Source organism: Agelaius tricolor, unplaced genomic scaffold (assembly GCF_023055355.1).
Source record: "Agelaius tricolor isolate 1412-34295 unplaced genomic scaffold, bAgeTri1.0.p SCAF_3, whole genome shotgun sequence".
Taxonomy (NCBI): Eukaryota; Metazoa; Chordata; class Aves; order Passeriformes; family Icteridae; genus Agelaius; species Agelaius tricolor.
This window is the reverse complement of record NW_027269263.1, coordinates 30,825,006-30,851,711: the sequence shown is the minus strand read 5'-3', so window position 1 is coordinate 30,851,711 and position 26,706 is coordinate 30,825,006. Positions and strand designations below refer to the sequence as shown.

The following is a 26,706-nucleotide window of genomic DNA, read 5'->3' as shown; positions in this document are numbered from 1 at the left end:
GTATTTATTCCCCCTATGTCTTTGTTCTGAGAGTTAGCAGATAGGAAGAACCATGCCACTTGATGCTGGGACTGCACAGAATGCCTAAGGAAAGCAGAGGTATCTTGGAGCATGGTCTAGTCTTGACCCTTTCTGCCACTGACAGGCCAAGCCTTAGGCAGGGAGTACTAACAGCAACTTCCAAAAAGCTGCAGCAAAGGCCAGCTACAGAGTGCTCCCTGCTGAGATTTACTTGTGTGCATACATTTTGGATGACCATTCATCAGTGAATAGACAATTCCAATGTTATGGTTTCTCAAGGCTAAAGTTTCACCCTTTATATGCTCTCACTTTCCATGTTTGTAGATGTATAAATACATAAATGCATATAGCTGTAAACATGCAATATGTATGTGTATTTACATACCTAATTACCTGGGCCTGTTTACATGTGCATGCTTCTCCTCTCCATAAAGAGAGGAAAAGAGAAGTCTTGTACTTAGTTTTAACAAATGGGAACTCTGCCGCTAGTTGACTTTCATTGGTTAAACAAAGTCGGTAACTGAACTGTGAGCTTTGCATCCCTGAATTACAGTTTCTCACCTCACTCTTAAACTAAGGAGGATTAACATAGTTTCTCACTGCCACCTGTTCTTTATATTATAGATTGAGTAAGTAACAGGCAGCTGTGAATTATAGGGCTATAATTCCAACAAGAAGCTTTGGTGGTGCTATAAACCGCTGTGTCAGTTGTTTTGAGCAATAAGCAGAACACTGTGATATTATAAACTGCTGGTTCTACAGCATTAATTTATTGCTATTATTGCTATTGTTATTTTAGACTTTCTGTAGTACATAATAGTTCCTGTAGGTGTACTTCTTTTCTATGAGCAACCAGATCCATGTCAAACCATGCACTCAGAGCATCTATAGATTTTTTTCAATAAACTTCCTTCTTCCTAAGTTTTACACCAGTTTATGAATTAACCAAAGAGCAAAAGCCAACGCTAAAATAAAAGTCAACACCTTCAGTAGGTTTCTTGCAAACCTTTAATTGGAAATCATTTATTTCAATGAGCTTCACCTCGAGGTTATAGCAGATCCCAGACAATCACCAAAGGTCATTAGTGTGTGTATTACTTGCACTGGCTCTCAGACTGCTCCTTAGTTGTTTCCCTGGCCCCACAATTAGCACTATTTGATTCTCCTTTGTTGGCCACCTCTTGATTTAGTTCTTGGTGGCCTCTAGCTGGATCTGCAGTAAGTATAATATGAAGGCTTAGATACTTTTAAATGGGAATTGATGACCTGATGTCCCTGTAATATCTCTGCTAGATGCATTTCTATTACCATGGCACTTCCCACACTATAGTAGAGTATTGGTTGATAACTAGACTACCAAAAAAAGCCATTTCTCTTTTAGCTTTCCAAGGCAGCCTGCCATGCAGTGACTATTGAGGCATATGCCAATTTGCTTGGTAGGTCTGACAAGATTTTAGCCTTAGGCATGGCAGATACAGGCACAACTATGAGTCACATACAAACTCTTTTGTTTCCTTGCCAACCATTATGTATTAAACATTTTCTCTTTCTTAGGGCTATTTATGTCCAAACGAGTTTATTGCAACTCAGGGACCATTACCAGGAACAGTGGGTGATTTCTGGAGAATGGTGTGGGAGACAAGAGCTAAAACACTTGTGATGCTCACACAGTGTTTTGAAAAAGGACGTGTAAGTTACCAGTGAACCAATTAAAAGCATATTATATAATTGGAAATTCTGTATGTAGTTTCTGTCAAGATTATAACATGATAATTGTTAATTACTTAGTAATCATCTCTCTGCAGATAAGATGTCATCAATACTGGCCAGAAGATAATAAACCAGTGACTGTGTTTGGGGATATAGTGATTACTAAATTGATGGAAGATATTCAAATAGACTGGACCATCAGAGACCTAAAAATTGAAAGGGTAAGCCAGTGCTGGAAGTTGATAGAAAAAAAATTCATCCAACACCTGAAAGAACATCAGATATGCTACGTCCCACTCAACCTCTTCCTCAATATTCTTCTTTTAATCTTTTAGTGCATATGCATTGTACTGCCTGTCCTGTATTTTATTTTCATTTTTGTTTTATTTCCTGAGAATTTTTGTCACAAAGAGCTCAGATATTTGTCCAATATGCTATGAAGAGCCTATTAAGGTTACTGAACTTCTGATCTGGTGGGAGGTGAAGTTTCTACTTGGACACATTGGTGTCTGTTCTAGAAAGGAGTAATCTTAAATATTTTGAGATCAGACAAATCCCTTTGAATGTATCCCTCTCAGATTAAAGGGCAAGATTCTCTGGTGCAGCTGTTTTGCGTTGTACCACCAGCCATTGGCCTCCACCCCCAGGAGATTCACCCAATATGAATGAGAATCATCAGTATTACTCCTACTCTTTGTGCTGGGAAGGAGGAGCAGGGGTACAGCAGAGATCTTCACCTTTGTCATGACCCACAACTACAGTTTCCACATGTTGGAAAAATTATAACCCAGCATTAACTTGGAACAGCAGGTGGGCTCAAAAAACAATCTGGGAATAAGGACCCAAAATTAAGTCAGTTTTCTTCTGCACTCCCAAAACTGATCTGTGTTGAAAGTAGTGCAGCAAGATCCTAGGACCTGAATCTGGCTGTGCTAATGCAGGCATTACCATCCTGTGGCATATGCTTGTGACAAAGGGCACACAACAGGTGGGGGCTGGTCTCAGCAGTCACCCCATAGGAATATGCTGTGCACATAGTACAGAGAAACTGAACATTTAAAAACGACTGAGGGAAGATAAACCTTTTTTTCTGCTAAAAATAGAACAGAAAGAAGTAAGACTGGAAAAAGGACTATTTAGAATAAAAATGAATTCCAGTGAAATGCCAAGTCACTTGTGTTAATGAAGGTGAGGCTGAAAAGAAGATAATCTGAATTGACTGGGTGATCCATTTACTGTAGCTGAACTACCCTGCACAAGAAGCTATGCCCTTTATAAGCAGGTCATTAAATTTGCTCTATTGCTGGTTTTAAGATTGTACGTCCTTTCACAAATGAGTGAATGCTTGATGATCTTCCAGTGAAGATAAAAAGCATATGTGAAGCAAATAAAATCATTGCCATTGTGAATTTCTCTTGCATTTTTATGCTGATCAGTTTAAAAATAATAGTTCAACTGCAAAGTAGTTGCTACACATAATTGTTCACCACTGTTCCGTATTTCTTACAATATGAAAGAAGCAAGTGCTTGGTTCAAAAGCAATTTGAAAAAATAGAAACTGGTTCATTACACAACAGTTGATTAAACTGTGGTACTCCTTGCTGCAGGATATTGTGAAGGCTAAAAACTTACAGGGATTTTAAAAAATCTATATAAATTAGTAGAAGAAAATATTGATGACTACTATTAAATTCCCATTTACTGTCTCTCACTGAGGAAGTTCACAAGTCACAAACTATGAAAAATGGAAAGGATACTCTAAGGAACTCCAGCTACATTGTTGTCATGTTTTATAATGCTCCCTAACATTTTTTCTTGACTACTGTTGGAAAGAGCATATTGATGTAGGCAGGCCTTTGGCATGATCCTATTCTTTCATTTTTTACATCCTTCAAAAGTAATCTGGGTATTAGATCATAACCTCTTTTTTGAGGTTACTGTTGCCGCTGCTCTGATTGAGAGAGCATGAAAGAAAATATATCTGTGTTCACCCAATGTATGTGTGTTTGCCTTTACCACATTAGATCAGTCTTAGAGTGGTTGCTTTTTCCTGAACAAATTTGTCATCCCAGCTCACTAAATTTCTAAATGAGCCATAGAAACTTCAACCTGCAATCTACAAATTATTAATATAATGACTAAAGTCAAATGAAGAGTCACTACTGAAAACACTAACATTTCCTGAAAGATGGACTTGATGCCATCCCTCAAAAAATGTGCCAGAAGTTCTGTGCACAGCAAATCATCCCTTCGTGCCAGTAATCTTATAAATATTAGGTGATTCTAACTTTATTTTTTATGTGAAAATACTGAGAAGGTTACGTGTACCTTACTGACCTTTCTGTAGCATTTCTTCAGTAAAAACTGCATTATTATGTATTTTTCAGCATGGAGACTGCATGATGGTGCGGCAGTGTAACTTCACTTCTTGGCCAGAACATGGAGTCCCTGAAACTACTGCACCAATTATCCATTTTGTAAAACTCATCCGTGCAAGTCGAGCACACGATAACACACCGATGGTGGTGCACTGCAGGTAAGTATATTCACCAAATCATCGTTTGGTAGATTTGAATCTCAAGTGCATAGTGATGCACAGGGAAGTTGCCAGAAGAACATCCATGGAGGCTGAGTGCACAGTAATGATTCTAGGATGGACAGAGGTGAATGTTTCTCTAGCAGTCCTTACTACTTTCTAGAAGGTAAAACACCAATGTCTATTCTGCCATTTATGGAAATCCATTGACGTGATGTCGGGGAAATAATTGCTCCAAAAATTACCATAAAGTACTGCTGGATTTTTCTCTATTTTTCTCTTTAATCATAAGAAGAGGAATAGCAAATGACATGTATTGGTTTAAATTACTTCTATTATAATTAGAGCTCCTCTCAAGAAGCAAGTATTAAAAAAATATTTTAAATGTATATGTCACATATCATAAGGAAGAAACTCTTTGAAGCCACAGAGAACGACAAATAGAAATAAGGGTTTGCATAGGCCAGATTCCAAACTTGGATGCCTGTAAACAATTAAAACCTATATTTAGGATCTTAAATAAATGGTCTGGTGGTTAGAGGTGTTCAGCTGTCATAGTTTCCACTGATTTCATTAACACCCTTAAACTTCTGTTTCAAAGAGTAAGTGTGTGGGGAGGCCTAAGTCTTAAGGAAACCAATGAGTGTGATCTGCATTTTGTGCAGGTCAGTGTTCCCACTGAATGTGTGGGCATGCTCCATAAAACAGATCTGAACTCATAGGTCTGCTACTGAGTCTTTACCCCATTCTCACTTGGTGTGAGTCTGGAAATAAGTGGAAAGAAAAGATGGCTTTGATGCTACAAATCTTTTCCACTTTATCATGTATGGGAGTTATTATTATTTGTCCTCAGCATCCTATGGGTGCCACCCACAAAGGGTAGTAAAGCCTTGTTTAATATTGCTGTGTTTGATGAACATTTCCCTCTACTGCAAGGGCCAGAGAGACTATGACAGGGGAGAACAACACAGTCTTCATGTTTTCAGGACACTTATATTCTCTGGGGACTCTCTGCCAGGAACCCTATATTCTTTTCAGAAGGGAGATATGTAAAGGGGCCAGCATGGTCCTGATACTCCACTTGTGCTCAAATTCCTGATGGTTATAAAGCATTACTGTGTATTCTCATATCCTGAAAACTCATTCTTTACTTTTTGCTCATTAGATATTGCAAACTCAAGAATTCTGCTACACATCTCTTGATTATCTGCAGTAATATACCCTGCATTTATTACACCAATTGCAGAGAAGTCTGATAGTAATTTGGAAATAATCCTATTCATTATAAGACCTTGAAATAAAACACTACCTACCAGCACATCTTGCACACTCATCCTCCTTTTAAAAGCATTTTCTTTTAAATTTTTTTGCTAGATCCCATGTTATTTTGTCTCAAATACCAAAAGTATTACAGAATCCCAGTGTGATTTCACAAAATCTTGTGCTGTGATTTTTTTTTTCTCTCAATTAATGAGCTCTAAAAAACTCACAGAAAAGCTATAAGATCTTTTTTTTTTCCACTCAAACAGGTTTGGGTCATATGAACATATAAATGAGTAATATCTCATTTATCTGATGAAAATGAGAAATCAAAAATTATGAAAATGTGAAATCAAAATTAGAAAATGGCTCAAATCCAGATTTCACTAGATCAATTCACAAAGAAATTCACAAGATGTAAATACAGAAAAAAATATTTAGGTTTGGTTTGAAGTTTTTCTTCTTGCAATAAACAATTTATCCAGAATATTCTAAGAAAATGCTGAAAGCATTAGCATAAAAGCTTTATTTTATCTTGTTTATCATGTTTGCAGTGCTGGTGTGGGAAGAACAGGTGTTTATATTGCACTTGACCATTTAACCCAACATGTAAATGACCATGATTTTGTGGATATCTACGGACTTGTAGCTGAGCTAAGAAGTGAAAGGATGTGTATGGTACAAAACCTGGTAAGACTTATCCATTCTGTTTTCTGTCGCTGTCGAGGCAGTTATGACATAAAGCAGAGATTACAAGTAGTTTCAGTTGGTAACACTTTATTATTGAATATGGCTGATTTTTATACACTTTCTAGTTGTTTATCTTTCTTCTATCTTTACTATTGGCTACAATAAATTAACATAATACTATTAGTGAAAAGTTATAGTGACTTAATTAACTTTCTAAAAATGTTTCATCTAGCTGCAAAGCTCTTCTATCTTTCTTCCCTCAGTCTCCCTAGCTACAGCCTTAGAAAGAGCTCCTTATCAGTTTCTTCTTACTTCTCAGCTTCTTCTCGCTCCTTTAGCTAACAGGCCCGCTGTTAGCCCCTTCCACAGTTTTCCTGTTGAAACACTGGTCATCTCTTCACATGATCTACAAAACAAGACTATAAAGCTAATAACAATCTGCTGTATAATACATTTTCTACCAAATCCTGCTTTTATTTATTTTAAGCACTGTGAAAGTAAAATGTCTGTATCTACCTAAGTGCACTTAGCCAGCAAAGTCTTGACAGATGCTGAAAAGAGTGCTATTTACTTTTAAACCTAAATAATAATTTCTCACTCTCTACTTAATTTGACTTAATTTACTTCTGTAGTGTATTTTTTTGTGTATGCATATGTGGCCTAGTCCACCAAACTTTAAAATATTCATTTACCATTGAACTCATTATTGATTCCTTGATTCTTTTTCAATCACTTCAAATAAAATAGTACATATGAATGGATTTAATCACAGATTTCAAATTGTTCAAAATCAGTGGTGGGTTTTGGGTCTAGAAAAAGTTTCTAGCAGACTTATTTTGTATGGACAGTAGTCAGTGAAGGAAGTCAGGAAGATTCCCTTCTGCTGTATCTGGAATTCTGAGTATATGTAAAGAAATAATATTAGAATTTAAAGCTGATCCTAAATGCCCAGTGGAACAGAAAGCAGCTTTGTTTGGATAAGGCTTCTGGCATAAGTCCTGGCCAGGTCTAACCCAGGCCAGCCTGAAGGCTTAGATTCTACAGCATGACTTACTAACTTCTCAGTATGGATGAGTAATTTCAGGATGAACTTCCACATGGCTGATGGATTTAAATTGATTTTAATATAAGGAGACTTGCTCCATTTGGAATGAAATTCTGCTATGCCAAATCACATCAGAATATGTAAAAAGTGAGTCAGAATACACAAAGCAGTTAATACTTCTTCAGAAGATTTAATGGGATATTCTGGTGATATTCTGACATGATGTATCTTGTAAGGTGCAGTCTGGATACCGTGTGCTCTAAATTTTCCCTTTTGAAGTTTTGATGCAACTAAACAATTGCCAGTACTTTCTTGTGATGATGCATTCTGAGAATACTTTTTGGTTCTTGTTTTACTTTTTTAACTAGAAGTAGAATCATCTAGAAATAAATCAAAGGCTGGAGGGCAATTTAATGGGAGCACTCACAAAATAAAATCTTGAAACAGTGAGGCATTCAATAATATCATTTTATGTTTTTAAAACATGCATCATTTTTCTGTATCTCTTCATTTGAATGTTTTGGCAGGGGCTAGGAAAAGGTGTGCCAAAATGCAGTAAAAGATGATGGTGTCAGAGTTCAGATTTTGTAACAAATCAAGTATCCATCTGTATGCTAGCTGCAAAATTCTGAGATAGCCTGTTCTCTGTCCAGGTCATTTCTAGCTCATATTTGCAAGACTACAAAAGTCAGACCAGCAACAGAACTTGCCCAAAGGGAATCAATCTTGTAAAGTTTTATAGTGGATTCAAAAGTCAAGCTGTTTGAGAGTTCTCTTATAAAACACTGTTGAGTTGCCTATTAATCAGATTTTATGTGATCAGCACAGAAGATATAAAAGAGAGGAGCAATTCCTTCCCAGAACTCAGTATAGAAATCCCTCAGTCAAACTGTCTGTAAGATCTATGAGTAAGATAAATAAAAGCTGATTGCTCTTGGACCTGTATTTTGCTTGTTTATAGCTTCAAAATAATATTCCTTTTGCTAACAAAGTCACAATATGTTCTTGTAACCAATGGATGAGAATAGTTAAGACTGTCATTGTTTCTAACTGAGAAAATATCTAGTTAGACATAAATAGCCCAGGTAGCCTCCTTCACTCTCCCCTGGCAAACCCAGAAAGATTTTCATTGCTACATCATCAGAAGTTGCTGTATGACTGCAAGAGATTACAGAGCTTTCAGAGGCTGCGTTCTGAACTGGAATAACCAATCCACTGACATTTAAGACCTTCACTCTAGAAATCCATGTTTGTTCAGAAAACATATCAAAGTTTATCTTCTTGCCAAGTACAAGGGCTGGTTTGAAGTAATGTCATGCATTTATTTCACTGAGAAAGTTATTGAAAGGTGTAATGGTGCTGCATGCTTCAGAGGACCTGTGAAAAGCTGTTTTAATTACCCACAGTTCTGGAGCTGTGGCAGTAACTCTTATCTATATAAGCAAATTTCTCTCATATATCTGAGATGCTTGAATTGCAAATTCATGGCTGTTCTGAAACAAAATAGCAATTATTGAGCCAAAAAGTTACATAAATATATTTACCTGTGCAAAAGTCAAGAGTATGATTTTGGTGCAGATATTCCAAATCCATCTCTACAAGGTCCTGGGCAAAATGTTTTAGCTGACCCAGCTTGAGCAGTGGGTAGTTGCACCAGGTGGTCCCAAGAGGTCTCTTCCAATCTGAATGTACCTGGCTTATTTTCTGCATCTACATATACAATACTTCTCCTATGTGAATATATGCTTAATCCATTTATTATATTTCTATCTGTTTTCATTCCTTTATTTCATTCTTACATTGCCTTCCTTTGTTTTCTTCTTTTCAGACTTTATGTCCTTGAAAGTTAGTTGCCCTTTAGTTGTCCTTTAGTTTCCCCCTCTTTGTGTTGTCATATGTTAAAAATGAGGCTACAGCTCAGGAAGTATCACTCAAAATACTGGTTAATTTACTCCTAGCAGTGCTGCAAGCTCCTAGAACATATAGTTTTAGATTTACTTGAACTTCTGCATTTCAGTGCACCCTGCTGGTTTTCTCTATGGTAGAAAGAGGAAAATTTTCTTATCTAGATATTACATTCATGTGATTCAGTTTCTTCAGCCTGCATCTCGTGGCAAAATGTCTTTTCATAGAATAAACATTCACAGAAAATTGTAGAGTACCCTGTTAGTCTCATTAATGGTTAGTCTAATTTCATATATCTTACTGTTCATAAGGATTAATATGTTTTGGCAACTTTAGAGCATTATGTTTCATAATAATTGAAATCAGATCAGGCATATCCAATATGGTCATCAAAGTACTGAGATTGCTGAGTTAAACTGCAGCTACTTCGAGATTTTCTAGGTGTTATAGAAAAAGTTAAAAGACTTTTTGGTATTACAGGTAGATTTTTCTTCTAATCAAGCATCTTTAAATTTGCATCTTGCAGGCACAATATATATTTTTACATCAATGTGTATTGGATCTCTTGACAGCCAAGGGAAGTGGTCAGCCCTTATGTTTTGTAAATTATTCAGCACTGCAAAAGATGGACTCTCTGGATGCCATGGAAGGTAAGGAGATACAGACTGTGTCCAAATTATTTTTTCACAGCAGGTGCAATGACTTTTCCAGACTAAGAAGCAGCAAAAAAGTCCTTTGACATGCATTTTTTGCTTTAAAAGTATAAATACCTAGCCTTTTGCTGCTTTTTATTCCCCCTCACAATAATGGTCATTGCTCAAGCTTTCCCCACTTTTTTCCATGCAAGATTTTTAAATTCAGTGAAAAACAATTATCTCCATAAGTTACTATTTGTTTACAAGGTAGGCTAATTTAATATATCTCTTTCTTCTGCAGGTGATGTGGAGCTTGAATGGGAAGAAACAACCATGTAAATACTAGGAGTAAATATTACAGAAAAGGAGATTTTGAAAATCAAAGTAATATTTTTCTAAGCACAGGGGCCAAAGCGAATTCCCCTATTTTTTGATTAAAGGAAACACAGATGATTGAGACATCTTTTCTTCTATCAATGTGCCTTCATAAATAAGTTAAAGTATTTTATTCAGAACACTGAGCAATAATGGTTTGGAGTACTTTTGCACAGACTGCACTTCTGGTGTTATATAAATAGTGCATTCAGTATGTATTTAAAGTGTATTTAAACACCTTCCTTTTTTCTAAACTCTCTTTGTAAAAGAAAAATGAGCCAAATAGGATGTAAAAAATTAATATTTCCATTGAAGATATTTTGGTGTGAATTTGCTGTGTTCTGTGTGTTTTGGTTTTAAGTAAAAGCTAAGGTTTCTTTACTCATTCTTGACAGATTGGCTTCAGTGTCGTCAGTTCTTGCAGATTAATTCCAAGACCATCACAATGATCTTTACCTAACTGTATGTTCTTGTGTTTTGAATATTTTTTTTACAAGTGGTAGTACATCAGCTCATGATCCTGAACAGCTGAAGAGTCACCTTCTGACATGGGGAGGATTATTCAGCTTTTACACAGCACACAGTAGCTCTTCAGGGACACTTGGGGCTATTTAAACTATTTTATAATAAGCAGGTTGGGTTTTTTTAAATACATAATGATGATTGCATATGTTCTGTGCAGAAAAAAAGTGTTTTACATTCCTGCTACTTTTCCAGCAGACAAAACAAGGTAAAACTATAAATCTATTATCTGTTATAATGAATGCTAGATTGACTTATGTAATAGAATGCTTAGAATTCATTCACCTTTCTTGAATATAACACTATTCAGCATTTTGAAAGGTTGCTCAAAATTTAATATCAATGTATTTTATAACACAGTTGTCAAGTAAAAATGTTTTTGCAACTTTCTGAGATTTGGGAAATCACTGCAGACACTGAAAATTATGGGAGCTAATATTTAGAGATTTAATAAGAGAAAACATCTTCCACTCCCAATGATGATGATATGATGATTATTGTTATTATTGTATATAGATCTGAAACAGGAATAAGAGAAGCAGGAAGCTTGTATCTGAGAAGAAAAGCAAAAGTTAGTAGATTAGGAAGACTAGAGAGATAATGAAACTGTGTGCCCTGGTTTTACATGGAAGTGGCAGCATTCAATTGATATTATTGGGTGGAAGGGTTGATTGCTATGTTTTTCTCAGGCAAAGAAATGTATCATCATTCTGAATAACAATGAAACTATGACCTTAATATGAGATATGAAACATAACAGCAAAGAGACTTTGGAACTGCCATCTTATATTGTGTTTAGACAGAAGAAATCAAAGCTGTCTTGTAGAGGCCTCAAGCTCAGGGAAGTCAGACAAAACTCTTTAGAGCCCTAAAATATGTATGTGAGGGGCTGTTCTTGTGTGCACACACTCTGATCAGAATAGCCAGTGAACAAAAATTTCCATTTCTTCACTGTAGCTTCCAGACAGAAAATGCTATGCAGAAGGTAATGTGGTATTTTCTCAGAAGTAAACAACGGTGTTTTTAGAAACTTGTGAAGACCCTTTGTAATTTTGCAGAAAGTGCCAAATACCTAAAATGAAAATCAAAAGACAGCATTTAAGGAGGTAGAAGTGGTCTGCAGAGATATTTGGGCAATCTGTCTTTTAGGAAGATCAACGGTATTGTAAACATCACCTGTCAGGCTAAAAAGAAAACAATGCCTTTTAAAGCTTGATAGGGGGAGAGAGAGGTGATGTCCACAGCTGTTCAAGTCTCTGGCAAAGCATTCGGTGCAGCTCTAGTTTCATTTGGTTCCTATGAAACATGTGTTCTTCATTTATTATACATGTACTTAAAAGTATTCTGACAAATTGCTTATAGGGACTTACAGATGTTTTTCATGATTTGTGGTTGTACTTGGTAGCAGTACAGGGAGCACTGTGATAAATTGACATTATAGAGTCATAATCTTGTATAGTCTTATATCCACAATGGTGGAATATCTGCAGGAAAAAGCTAAGCCTTATGCAACTCAGAGATGAACTCCAGAAGTTCTAAATGTGCTTAAGGGTCCTCTGGCTACTTAATGGTGAAGATTCTATACACTCCTTTAGGGGACCTGCCTATGATTACACTGTGGCTTACACTGCATTCAGGAACAAGCTTGCCTGACAGAAAATGGGACTCCCTTTTCTCTATGAAAAGTAATTCAAGTACTTTACTGTACAATTTGACATAACCAATCTGATATATGCCACTTTGATGCATTTTGCATTGTCTCCAGGGTAAAAGATGATATTCAGCATGAACTGGTCACAGTTCATAAGGTACATGGTCAGGGAAAGATGTACCTCCAAGCAATTCTCTCCAAGTACTAGTTTTTAGTAGTTTGAACCTTCCTGTGTGTCTGCCAATGCTTTACAGGGATAGAGGAGCATCCATACATCAAGAAATTCCTCCAGACCTCAGTTCAGTTATGAAGGAAGAATTTCCACATAGTCTCTTGTCTTCCATCCCTCCTTCCCTTTTGAAATAACCCTTCCCTATGGTGGTGCTACTGACAGCACCACAGAGCTGGAGTCAAGCAGAATTTGTCCAATTGCTATTTTAAAAATATATTTATATATATGAAGCAGCCCATCCCTTCATTTTTAGTGTCACCATTCAATTTTCTACAAGTTCTTGGCACTACTAATATAGCAAGAGTGTACTCTGCCAAAATTAGAAATTGAATGAATAAAAATTGGAGAAAAAAAATCAGAAATTCTACAGGATTATTGAAATTAGGTCACACTGTATTAAATTATCTGGGAAATTTCTAGAGACTGAGATATCTCCATACAGAGAAGAAGCAATATTTATAGATATATGTATTTATAGCCAGTTCTGCTGGACAGGAGACTACTGTCAGGGCCCTTAAAATACTGACTTGTTCTGTTCACAAAGGTAACAGAATGAGAGCAGAACATTAAGTTCTTGTTGAATTTTAAGCCCTTATACTTAAAAGAGTTGATAAAAATAATTGTAAGTTCAATTGTGATTTTACTGCATATATGGAACTATTCAGTAATTTAATTTCTTAACATTATGTGAAAGATTAATAATGTGAATTAATCTGTGTATTACCATCTATATATTGCTGCAATATGGAGTATGATCATAAGCAGTTACTAAGAGAATCAGTAAAGAACAATGAGTCAATCATATTTCATACTAAGGTAGCATGGCAGGGAGCTTTCTTGGTTGCATGCAGAAATTGAAAAACAACCTATATGTGGATATGAATTTGCTGAGATCAGGATACAAAGCCCTGTGAAGTCTGTGAACAGAGGAGATTTTTTCTGAAAATAAAATTTGAGAAGTACCTGTTTTAGAGGGCTACACGTGTTAAGCATAACACAAGATCATTGTCTGTCCATGGAAATATTCAGTACAAATAGATCCAAAATAATTTTTCTTTTAAGACATGACACATATTTAATTAGCCACTGGTTTAGAGGATATACACATGGCAATAATGAATTCAGGGTTGTTTTATAACTAAGTTATGTGCCCATTCATTGCTGCAATGAATTGAATACAATAGACTGTAACTGGAAACCACTGACACATAGCACTGAACATGTCTTTGTTGGTTTTGATTTTAAGGAAATGAGTCAGAGAAAATGTGCTGAAAGGTGATGCTCTGTTTCAACCTTTTCTCTGTGACTGTTGTGTCACCACTATACGGTGTCAAAAGCCCGTTCTCCATGTTCTCTTCTCTAATGTTGTGTTTCTTATCTGTATGTGACTATATTAGAAGGAATTGCAAACAGTAGTATGGGTCATCTGAATTCCAGTACTGCAGGTAGTGGTCTCACAGGTGTGGTCTTACTGCAAACCTTCCCTCTGTCTCTTTCCCATGAGTTGGTTTCCAGATGACATCATGGAATATCAGCTGTGGTTTTGATCTGACTCCTGTTCAATACATTTTCTGCCCTGTCCTCTCTGTGGCTCTGATTACCAGGCAAGTGCAAAGCTACTTCTGTTGTTCCAGAGCTGAGCTATGTTACCGCTGGCACATCTTTGCAGCATCAGCTCTGCATACAATTGTAAGGGTAAGCTGATTTCCTGTCCAGAAATTCCTCTTACTGCTAAAATAAATTCTGGTATAAATTTTAGAAATGGTCATTGTTCAGTGGGAGCTGGAGGAAGAAGGGTGGATTCAGTCTTTGATATTTTGCATGGAGATTCACTTTTCCCAATAACTTTTCCCAAACAATGCTGAAGTTATTACTAATTTTGTTTCTTCTCACAGCTCCCTTATCATGTAGGCCCTTTATGAGATTCTATGTAAACAAAACTGAAAATCAATGGCTTTTCACACATTTCATAGATCCCACATCATCAGGCAGCTTGCAATGAAGTTGTGAGTCTGTATTTCAGTTGAAAGACAACATTTAGAAGGTTTCAGATATATTTGGATCGTCTTACTCTGCTTGTTGATTGGTGTTACCAGGGTGATCTTTTTGTAGGATGACAGCTGCACCCAGCTATCTACTGTAATAATGAATAAACTGTTCCAGTACTCCTTACAGTCAGTACTGTGAGAGCTGGGGGAAGTTTTACAAGGTTGTTCCCAAAATATTTTGGAGGAGATGGAGTTCTGTATGATATAAAAAGCATACTTGGATACTGGAAACCTAATATGCAGCTAAAGCTGTACCATTCACAGTTGCATTCCATGAAGCCTGCTGAGCAGGGGGTGTGTCCTGGAGCACACAGAGCACATTTGGGACAATATAACAACCTGAGTAATGCATGGTGCAGGGAACTCTTGCCATCCATGCAGGAATGTACTTAAATAAGATTTACCATAAAATGCTCCTGGTTTACTTGGAAAACACAAATGCAGGTAACACCTATTATGGCAGCTGGTAACATCCTTTGTGATTCAACTTAGTGTGAGGAACAAAGGGCTGTATTTAGTAAATTCTTTCAGTAATCTTAAATATAGAAACAAATACTTTGACACCACAAGTGTAGAACATGGACAGACAGTATATAGACAAGGAAGATTTTCTTCCACTCATGGAGGCACTAGCATAAAACTAATTAAACCTCTACATCCTTTTCTTCCCCTCAGTCTGCTATCTGCATGTGCTCACCAGTTGGGAAAAATATTCATTCACAAAATAACATTAATTCACTTTTAATTTGATTCCTATATGGGTAACCCTTTTCTCAGAATCCAGCACAAAGCAGTTACAGAACTGTGCCTTTTCATGTATCTGCCTTCTGTTTGGATTCACAATAGCTCCATCTAACTAGTTTTGTTACAGAATTCTACTAATTCTCTGCCAGTATTAGAGATACAACACACAGAGTGTGAATCTGGGCTTGCATATTGTGCACAGAATCCTTTACTGAGCTGCACTAACACAATGCTGTACTCCATGCCTGGACAAGGAATCAACCTGAGGAGAGTGGCTGCCTAGCATGTAATCCTACTCCCTTTGAGAACAAGATAGTTATCTGACAATGCACTGTCCCATTCAGGGAGTCTAGAAAATGTTCTCAAAGCTGTCTGACATTTATATGTAGGAGGTTCATCCGAACCTTTCTCTTCTAAAGATGAACAAGAAAATTCAGGTCATGGTCATCATTGTCAGCAACCCATCTTCATTGCTTAGGACACCAAGAAGCAAACATCTTGTTTAACTGGTATTAATAGTGCTTTTAACTTATAAAGACTTACTGTCTTCTTCATGGTTTGCACTTAAAGTGCACTTAAATTTTGATACATTTCTGTCCTTTGCGTCTTTTTTTTCCCCTCTTTCAAAGTGGGGATTTGGAGATATGACTTTTAAGTAGTTACAGGTTGCCTTAGGAAAATAGTGAGCTGTCCTGATAAAACAACCACTAGGAGGATTCTTTGATAAAAAATGTTCTATCATAATGGCCAGTTAATTGTAATTCCTAAAAGATACTCCTACACCCTGTCATGTGGACATTATTGTAAGAAAACATAACTATTAAATATCCTGCTCACCAAAAGTATTACTGAATGGTCAAGAAGGCAGATACATTAATCACCTCTTGATTTTCCCATTTTTTTGTCCTTCCAGTTCCTATTATCCTATCTTGGCACTCCAGGTTTTGGGGACATATCAGGTTGCTGGTTAATGATGATCAATGCATCAGCTATATTAATTCTGTCAAAATTTAATGAGACAAACATTCCCCTCCTGCATGCTGGTGTGCCCTCTCTAAAACCAGAAGGGATCCCTGGCATCACTACCAGTGCCAGTTGACAGTCAGGAGAAGATGGTCCTCTGCTAATGTGGGAGAAAATCTTTTCTTAGTTCTAAATTTTCATGGACTTTGCATGTCTGAAACAGATCATTTAATTTCTGTATAAAATATACCCGTCAAACCTTTTTTCCTAACACTTATGTGTCCTATGTACTTGTATTTGAAAGCTCTGTGGGAAACCAGTTTCTCCCAAAATGTCTTTGTGCACCTTCTGTAACAACTAAAAATACCATCAAAGTAATAAATTCCTTCTCCATCCCAACCAAACAAATGGCCAGAAGATTGTTAAGGGTCACTACGGATGGCATCACTGCAACACAGTGCTCGTGCTTTGCTTAGCTTTCATCATCCCTTCACTTCTCTTGTCTTGACAAGGAAGAACTGTGGTAGGCAGTGGCTCCCAAGATGAAGGGCATTAGCTAAGAGAGATTTTGCATGGAACAAACTTCATCTTTCTGGAAAGATTCCAAATCTGCACTTCAGGAGTAAAGCAGGTAGTTATCAACCAGGCTTCTTCCTTCTTTTTCAGTGTTTGGGAAAAAAATCTCCCAGCTCTGTGTCTGGAATACTATAAAAATTACAAAAATTACAAGAATTAACTGAAGATCACTTTTTCTAGCTTGTGATCATTGTTACAATATATCACATCCACACGTCCTTTATTATGTAATCATGTACAAGCAGCTACTCAAGCTCTGGGAACTAAAAGCAAATCTAAATCAGTCATGTCAGGTGTGACAAGCTTGTTTTGTGACCATTAAGTCTTGAATCTACAGAAGTAATTGATTCTGATTTTAAAAATAAGCTTTGGGCTCTCATATTATCTGGTTCTCCAAAACCAGGAAGAAAGTTCAACAGTGTTGTTAAGTAGACTTTGTGAAACAAAATTTCTCCAACAGCTGAAAGAAGAAGAAAGCTTCAATTGAGAAAAAACTAACAAAAAGTGTCAAAATGGACAGCTGGTGTCAATTCCAGAAGGATTTAAAACTTAGACATGAGCTTGAAAAAAACATGTCAATTGGGCCAATATCTGTATGAAAAGAACCTTGTACTTAACAAAAGTACATTGAATGATGTACTTGAAATACATGTATTAAACTGCTTAGGAGAAAAAAATACTGCATTAATTATATACAGAAATACTATATTCTATTGATATCCAGCATCATGTGATGTTTTTCTTTTTCCTGAGAGAGAAATTCCAGATAAAAGTCAGAGTTTGGGGTTTTGATGAACTTGGCTAAGGGGTTCATCTTAAAGGGTTCATCTTTCAAATATGTAAATCTAGGAGCAAGACTTTATGGTATCATTTCTAAGCAAATACAAATCAAATTAAATGATGTTTTCTATTACAATTTCTATTTTTAAACAAGTCTTGGTAATCTATATAGGATATTTTTAATCACATTTAGGAAATCAATACGGTATATACTGTAGAAGGACTACGTACAGTTCTTTCTGGAGAAGGACTGCAAGAATAATTTTAGGCTCTGTATTTCAGCAGAGGCAGGCCTTGTGCTGCACACAGGTCACACACAATTCAAATGAAGTTCCATGCCAAAGACACAGCACATGACTGGCAGCGAGGGTCTGCTGGCATTGCTGGGTAATCCAAGCCCTGCCTTTGGGAGGAAGTGAGTCAGGGGAAGCTGCTGAGGCCAACAGCATCAGAATAGCCCAGGCACTCAGCCCAGTCATGTCCCACAATGAAGCAGTGAGTTCACAGGACAACCAAAGCAATCTCCTGCATTCCAGCCCTTCCAAATGAGCGCTCCTCTCCTGCTTCTCTGTGTACCAGAAACACTGGTGGCTGTTGGGCACAGGAAGTTTTCAGTGTACAGACCAGGTAGATTACAATCTGCTTCATATTTCATGCATGGACCCTTTTTTTTTTTTTGTCTGAAGGTCAAAAAGAAAGGTATTAAGAAAGGAGCAATGATGTAAATAGGAGTGGGGTTGTGTTCGAGAATTTCAAGGACATTTAAATGTTACAGTGCTTAACTCTTGGGCAGAATCCTTAGCTGACAGGTAAGTGGTCAAATTCAAAGCACAGAGAAAACTAGCAACTCAAAAAAGGAATTCTCAGAAATTATGAATGAGACTTAGGAAAAAACAAGGACTGATGATGTAGATAAAAACTGTTGTCTAATTCAACTGGAATTGCCAATTCTGATTTCCCCTTCAAAAAAAAAGTCCAGAAGTAAACTGCTAGGCTTTTCTCTTAAGCACTCAAATAATACACTGATTTACTTTCATCCTCTTCTTGATTCAGAACAGGGAACTGTTTATCCTTGTTTATCACATCTCAGGAAATCATCACACCAGGGAATCACACATGCATTATCTGTCTTTTCCCAGTAGTGCCATTTTCAAGAATATTCAGATATTCCTTCAGAAAAGGATGTACCCTGAGGGGGGCAGACTCTTACATGAAATGTGGAAGGAAGCTGTTCAAAACTTGAAGTACAGTAATAAAAAAATTACAGGGGCCTGGTTGGATCTTCTCCCTCCCTGCAAGAGCACTAATATCTTGACTGCTTTTCTTCTTCTACCTTTAATGCTCCTCAGTTATCCCCACAAAAAAAAAGTAGAATTCTTCATAGTAAGGAACAATCATAACATATTGCATAGCAAAATAGGGCAAAAAAAGGAATCTCATTGTCCCATAATCTGCATATTTTGCTTGAAGGCAGTGTCACTTCCAACAGACATTGATTTGCTGCTTCTCTGCAGCCAAGCTATCTGGGTTTTTCTTTCTATCAGGACACTGACATAAACTGCCTTGTTATAACTAATTGCAGCTATTTGTTTCCATCCACATAAACACCAGTAACAGTTTACTCTGTTCCTCTTTGCAGCAGTGCTTACTGTTTGCTTGATCACTGCCAGCACTTTCCCTTTACTTTTCTGTACTCTTTATTGCCACATTCATTCAACATTTACACAATGTTTCCAAGCACCTCATCATTCTTGTTAGCATTTCATCTTCCCATTCTGTGCTGTCTGTAGTTGTACCAGCTGTATCAGTTTTGAGATGCAGAGCAGTCCCTGAAAATGGATATGGAATTGCAGCTAAGTCCTCCCAGCCTGGAGCAGGAGGGAAGGAGTACCTCATGTGCCTCTAACCTGTTTGTGTGTCCTAGTGGGATGTGTGGGGTTCCTTTCTGAAGAGCACGACATATGTTCATCTTACCACTCACTGTAACTATCAGTTTCCTTCTTCTGTAGAATTACCACTTAGCTAGGTACTCAGTTTGGATTTCTGCAGTGATCTTCCCCCTGAAATGCTCATCTTGTGCCATTGTCCTCATCGAATTGAGGTCATGAAGAATTTGAAATCTACACAAGTCCTCCAAAAGGTGATAATTCAAGATGTCTCTGTGATATCTGCACACTTGACAAGCATATTTTCAGTTCAACCAGATGAGTTATTAATTAAAACCAAAGTTCCTAGAGGACCACTCTGGGAAGTCCTGCATTTAAGACTTCTGCTTTGATGAGTTTACAAAGAGTTGAATATGTATATAAGCTTCATTACATAGTCTTCATTTTCATAGTGTTCATATGAAGATGGCATGTGAAAATGTAGAAAAAACTTCATTTAAATAATTTCTGCTTAGTCTCCTTATATTCTGCTATATTTCTGCTTATTGCATAACACTTATCATGGCAGGACAAAAAAATCTATTTGGCACAGCTTAGTCCTAATGCCAACTCCATGTTGGCATTATTCGCCCCTTTGTATTCTTAGAGCTGTACACAAATATTGCATAATTTTTCAGTATTTTCACAGAAACTTAGGTTGGACTCCTCATCTACAAGTCCCATTCCTTCTGTTTCTGCTTTACATTTGTCCATCTATACTTCACTGCAAGCTCATTCATCCACCAATTGTTCTCAAAGACGTCAGAAAATGGTAAGATAATTTCAGGCAATTCTCTAATTACACTGAGGCCGAACCAGTTTTAACATGTAAATTAATCTAATAATTTTACCTCTTGGTTTTTTCTGTCCTGTCTTGACTCCTTCTACTTTTGTTATTAGTGCTAATAATTTTGTTAACCAGCTAATTGCACTTCATTTTTAATAGCATTTTTAATTCATAGAGGCGTTAAGCCCAGCATCATCTCTAAATGGCCTTCTCTCTGTTTAGATCTGCTTTGTTCTCTTGATACTGCAAATCAAACCTTAATAGAAGTTTCCCATTAATTTTTATGAGTTTTGATACTGATTTCTTGATTTGTCCTTTGCCTTTCTGATTCTGTCCTAACATGTCTATGCCTCCCTTTCTTTCCCAGCTTTTTTTTCCTGTGTTTCTTATGACTGCTCTTGCTCAGCTTTAGAACAGAGCATTAGAGCAATTTAGGCTGGAAAGGACCTGTGGAGGTCATCCAACCCAGGTCCAACTTCAGAGTTTGATCAGGTTACTCAGGGCCTTGGTATGTCAGGATGGCCATTTATCTTGTGGCTTCACTAAGAGGCAGTTACAGTCTATCAAGAATGACAAGTCCTGAACTGCCACATAAAATGCCCTTGGCTAGGTTGTGTTTGAGGGTCAGTCTAGAAAGTGTGTTCTGACTCCATCTGTTCTAGGTCAATATGTCAGCACATGAAAAATAATGCCCCTGGCTGCTCTGCCAAGCCAACAGCGAGTGATTTCTGCATGCATCCAGAAGATCATGTTTAGGTACATCTGGGAATTTACTGATGAAAAATGCAGCAAATATACCTTTCTAGACATCTCTAAGGTCTTGCAGCAGCAAGGCCTGAAAGTACACATGAATTTAGGCACTCAAATTGGGGCACAGGGACATAAATCCCATGTGTGATCAGGCCCTTGATGGCATTAGTGCTAATTGGCATGTGCTAACCTATGCACTCCCTGATGTCTCTTGGCAGCTCTGAGACCCTTCTCATGGTTAGTCCAAGAAGGATTATCTATCTAGACTTCCCTTTGCTGGCTTGTCCTTTGGGACTTGATCCTGCAAGCCCTATCAGATGTAAGTAATTGCAAAAAATACTTTGGGAGGTGAGACACTTTTGGGATGTTCAGAAGGGGATTAGATAAATTGATGGGCAACATGTCTGTAAACAGATACTAACAGAAGCAGGCAGGGATGTTCTCTGTAACACAGAAAGTTGGAAGAGTCACACTTATCCATTTATTATTTCTGTAAGCTCACTATGTCCAAGAGCAAGGATGTGGATGGTGGGCACAGACTATACGTGACTGGTGTGATGTCTGTGTCATGTTTGCTAAAGGAAGCCATTTGGTTCAGACCAATAGTTGCTATCACATATTAATTCTTATGGCAAAAAGGAATGTAAGGATGGCTGAGACTAGTCCTGTTGGAACCTGGATGTTGGAACCTGGATGCTGAGAATTTTAAACTTTCTGTGCTGAAAGGCACAGACCCACAAAAAACCACTACAATTGACCTGAGGCTGTGGAGAAGGCTTCTAAAATTGATTAATAGCACTGAGATTATGGATGTATAGTTGGTTAGAAGTGTGGAATATCACAGGGTGGAAAAAGTTAGAGTTTGGGGTTTTAGAATATAGAAATAAATATGAAGGAAGATAGACGTTTTAGGGCAGAGGCAGGTTGTTCTTTTTTACCTTCTTCTTCCTTCTTCATGGGTTTGGCTGATATTTTGTAATGGGACAGAAAAGTCCACATTGTGGGCTTCAAGGGATCAGTTCTTGGGTTAAAAGGGAAAATAATCTAGGTGTCATTTCTTAATTAGATAGTTTAGTCTTAAAAGACCTTGTAGCAAGAGCTAGTTAGCCATTCTGTGCCTTGCTAATGAAAGGCTGCAGAACTCATCCTTGTGAGGCTGTTTCACTGATAAGAAATAATAAACACCCAAGTCCGACCATGAAATACCATCTCAAGTGCCTTCAATCCCAACCTCGAGAACCCACAAGTCCAGACTGTTCTTCCTAGTACTGCATTTCCTCAGGTACAACAGAGTTAAGGTCAGGAAGATCTGACCTAGGATTGCCACTGTGCTGAACCGATGGTAGCAAACTGGTCGAGCAGTGAGATGCAGGACAATGAGAACTTGTCATGTCGTATCATGCAATCTCTTTCAGAAATATCTGTTAGGCATTTCCTGTCTTCACCAGAGTTCAGCACAACTGTGTTGGGATCAGCAGTGTGCACTGACAGCTCAAGTAAAAAAGCCATTGGTCTAACTTGGACTCTTCAAATGAAAATAAATTCTGTTATCAGTTACTATAAAGTTGCAAATAAATCACCTAGAATTCACATTTCTGCCCCAGGTATTTTTTATTAAAATAATCTCAAAGTACTTAAAACCAAAAGCTATCACAATCAGACAGCTAATTCCTTCCAAGAACCTGGTACAGTTGATAAGATCACTCTAGATCATGACTTAGAATTTTTGGGGCATTGGAAAAGTCACATCAAGAAGTTTGACTAACTTTATCTCATTTACAACTCTATATATGTCAGTTTGAGTCACAGGCATTACTATTGTTCTGTGCATGCCTGCAGTTCTTGAATGCTGTAACTAAGGTGACTCAGTGACTTTTTTCAGAAATAAAAACATAGCTATAATTTCTTTTTTATTAGCTAGCTCATGTTGGTCAGGAAAAAGAGAATTATTTGATCACATCAGGCAGTTTCTCTACTGGTTGTAAAATTCTTGCCTGACTTTCAGCTCAGGGACATTGCGAGCACATATTTATCTTCTGTCAGAGGATACCAAAAACATCTCAAGAAAGTGACATTGTTTTTTCTAGTCTTGTATTTTCTCCTCTTACTTCAGATACATGACTTCACAAACAGCTTAGAAGTTCCAAAAAATGCTAAGCAAGTCCATTATTAACTAAATTGGGACATAAATACAGTACTGAACAGCTGGAATTCTGGAAAATAGTTTATGTAAAGTGTCACAAAATTCCTGGGACCATGGAAATGTCAAATTTGATATGCTTGACTGAGAAAGCTCCACAATGAGAGGTGATAATCCAAGTCTCTGCAGATTCTTTACTGTTTATAAACTGTTGCTGCTGCCTGTATAACATCAACTTCAGCAAAGACATATCCTCTGTCTGGAAAGATAGTTTAAATATCAGCACCCATGAGGCATTGATGGTGCTTGAGTGTGCTCACACACTGCTTTTCAGCCACTATAATGAATGATACAATTTGTAAAGATGGTGCCAATTGTGTGATCATTTAATAACTCCTTGTTCCATTAAGTACTGGGGCCTAGCATCAGCTGGATCAAGTATATACATACATATATATATATATATATATGTATATATATATATCTTTCTCTAAATTGATGTGACTTGAATCCAAATGGAGCAATCCTAGTGATCCAGAACCTTCAGAGGGCTCTCTTCTCCAAAAGAAACTTCAAGTAATTAACTATTTATTGATTCATGGGCAGTCTTTCTTGGCAATTCCTCATTAATGACATTGAAACCTTGGATGCTGATTTTTAATTCTTTTGTACTAATGAAAAGTCATTTCCTTGGGAAAAAAAACTGTAGGAAAAGTGCCTCTAAGGCTTCTCATAATGTCACTTTCTTTACCACAACGTCCTTGAGGGTTGTATATTGTGCAGGGTGGATTTCACAGCTTAAAAGATGACAAAAGATTGAATCTCATCTCATTTATACAGTGGGCTTTTTAGAAGTCCAAAGGACTCGGCAGCTCACATTGAACAGAGCATGACTAGGCCACTATGTATGGACCTATCAAAATATAATTAATTTACTATTGGTCATGTGGAGTTTATTTAGGAACTGCTAGTGCACAAAGCTTAAGAAGATTCTATTTCTTAGTTATTATAGTAGTCAATAATACTTTGAAGTAATAACTGTAAAGCTTACATTTCCAGGCAAACACTTGTATTATTCTGCTCTAATACGTGAATGTTGGTAACAAATAATGACACTACAGGTTGACAGATACTGTTATTAGCCAGCTGGTTTACACTTCACAAGATTTTTTTCTCACTTTTTCTCTGAGTCTAAGCATAGATATAATTTGACAGTTACCAGTTTCAAAACACAGATCTAAGATTACTTTTTCAGGGATTGTTTATCTAATCAGAATAGATTATGTTTCTTCTTCTTCTAAACTTTTCCTTAGTGTTTAATTTCCTAATAATTTCCCCAAAAACCACAATCAATACACTTTCTTAAAAAATCCACACCCTTACATTAATTCAGGTGAAGTCTTATTTTGGGTGATTTTTTGCAGGCCAAGAGGGCATCTGGCAATCTTTTAGTCTGTGCAGTTCCTCTGAAATGTTGTCCAGAATAGTCTGGTGAAAAATTAAATACAAATGGGTTTTCAGCATGATCTTTTGCATCTGATTAGAATGAGAAGGGTAAGATCCATTTTGTCATACAGAATCTGTGAACACTATCCCACTTTCATTCCTGTCTTTGTATGTGCCAGATGAACTGCATGGGGAAGGAAGAGTATCAGCTCAGCCAAGGTTCTTTCCATACCTTGAGAAATGTCATGTTCTCTTTTAGGAGAGACCATTAGACTGCTTTGGATTTTGGAACATCACCAAGGTGTTTTAACATAGTACAGAAGTAGTCATCAGAACCATTTACTTACTTCAAAAATCTCAAGAAATAGATTTGCAGATTTTCCTTTGTGTCACGTACCCATGGAACATTCAAGAAACTAAGTTAAAACATCTAGATCCCAGTCAGCTTCAAATAACATGTTTTTGAGCCTTCAAGAATACCAAAGCAAATGAAATCTTAGCATATAAACATGCAGAAGTTTTTAAGTGAAATTATGAGACACAAACAGAATACAGAGGCAAAGGAGTACAGTACAGACCTCTGTATTTCTTGGAGTGGCAGATCACAGGTAACCAACCTTGCATATAAGCATGTACCTTAAATGTCACACAGATGAATAACTGAGTGACCTTCACAGCCCAAAACAGTTTTGCAGCTGTGCGACAAGTTTCCGTAACAACAGGATACAATATTCAAGGTCATTACTGCTATTTAATACAGTGCAAATTTCTTTCCAGATGACTTTATCTCAATAGCTTCTATTTTCCAAAAACAGCAGCTATTTTCTTTTTGAAAGTGAATCATTTGGCATAATCATTCCATGGTTTTCATTTTGCATAATCATTTGGCCTAATCATTTCATGGTGATTCGCTGTTTTAAACAATCCCTATGTTATTGCTAAGGAGAGACTTTCCTGCATTCATTACCCTCAGTGCATCTCCACAGCTTCCACTTCCAAGCCACTGTCATGCCAGTTTTCCATGAAGGTCCATGGCTCTGCAAAAATCCCTTGTGAGAGGCCCAGAACAGTAAGCTGTCACTTTTCCACAGTCTGAGCACCAAACTCTTTTTTTGTACATAGAGCAGGGATGTCATCAGCCTGTGCGGGATGCAGAGACTTGCTCTTCACATTCCTGTTTCTTCCTTTCACTTGGAGAGTTATGGTTTGACTATTGCCCTTTGGACTGAGATTAGGTTTAGATGTCACAGTCATCATGTTCAGAAACAACATGGTGTGAAAATGCATTTTACGCTTCCAACAGTCTGTAGTGTAAACAGACAAATCAGCATTTACTGTAAAAATAGCCTTTTGCCTAACTACAAAAAACATGACAACAACAAGTGATTGCACAACGTGATGTGTCTTTTACTCATGCCACATTTCATGTTCCCTGTGTTTTGCCTAATCACAAGTAGAAGACATCTGCCATTATTACTCCCTTTCTTCCTGCAAGAAATCCCTACTTGTGGATAGAACCATGGAAAATGCTTGTCCCAGCCAGCAACAGTGCAATGGGCCTCCAGTTTCTGATAGGCACTCCCTCCTCCCCAGGAAAATGTCTTGTAGTAAAATAAATGTGTTTGTGCAGTGGTGACTATTTGTCACTGTAGCCCCTGACACAGGCATTAAAGCATCTGCCATTTAGAACAGTGTCTCATAACTGGCCAACATGAGAGCTGCAATGAAACCCTATCTTACCATATTGAACTGGAGAAGTCTGTTTAGTTAGCAAGGTTGCACCTCTCAGATACTAACAGGACTGTAACTGATATGAACACTAAAGTCCATATCCAATCAAAGGCAAACAGCAATAATTTGGAACAGCTATACAGTCAAGACCTCTGCAAATAAGAATTTTTAAATCTTCCCCTGCAAAGATTGTAAATTTCTACATAGTTGTCTTTTCCAGGTCTCTGCCTTTCT

The 26,706-nt window shown here is 37.2% G+C and overlaps 1 protein-coding gene across 1 annotated transcript in view; it reads left to right on the top strand.

Moving 5' to 3' along the window:
• Positions 1-10,571, top strand: part of PTPRQ (protein tyrosine phosphatase receptor type Q) — a 100,316-nt gene extending 89,745 nt beyond the window's left edge. Inside the window, exons 40-45 of the mRNA XM_071422041.1 lie at positions 1,576-1,710; positions 1,827-1,952; positions 4,119-4,267; positions 6,082-6,217; positions 9,694-9,817; positions 10,104-10,571. Coding sequence (XP_071278142.1) covers positions 1,576-1,710; positions 1,827-1,952; positions 4,119-4,267; positions 6,082-6,217; positions 9,694-9,817; positions 10,104-10,141 — 708 coding nt within the window. The 3' untranslated portion in view covers positions 10,142-10,571. The remainder of the gene's footprint in view (positions 1-1,575; positions 1,711-1,826; positions 1,953-4,118; positions 4,268-6,081; positions 6,218-9,693; positions 9,818-10,103) is intronic.
• The last annotated feature ends 16,135 nt before the right edge of the window (positions 10,572-26,706 follow it).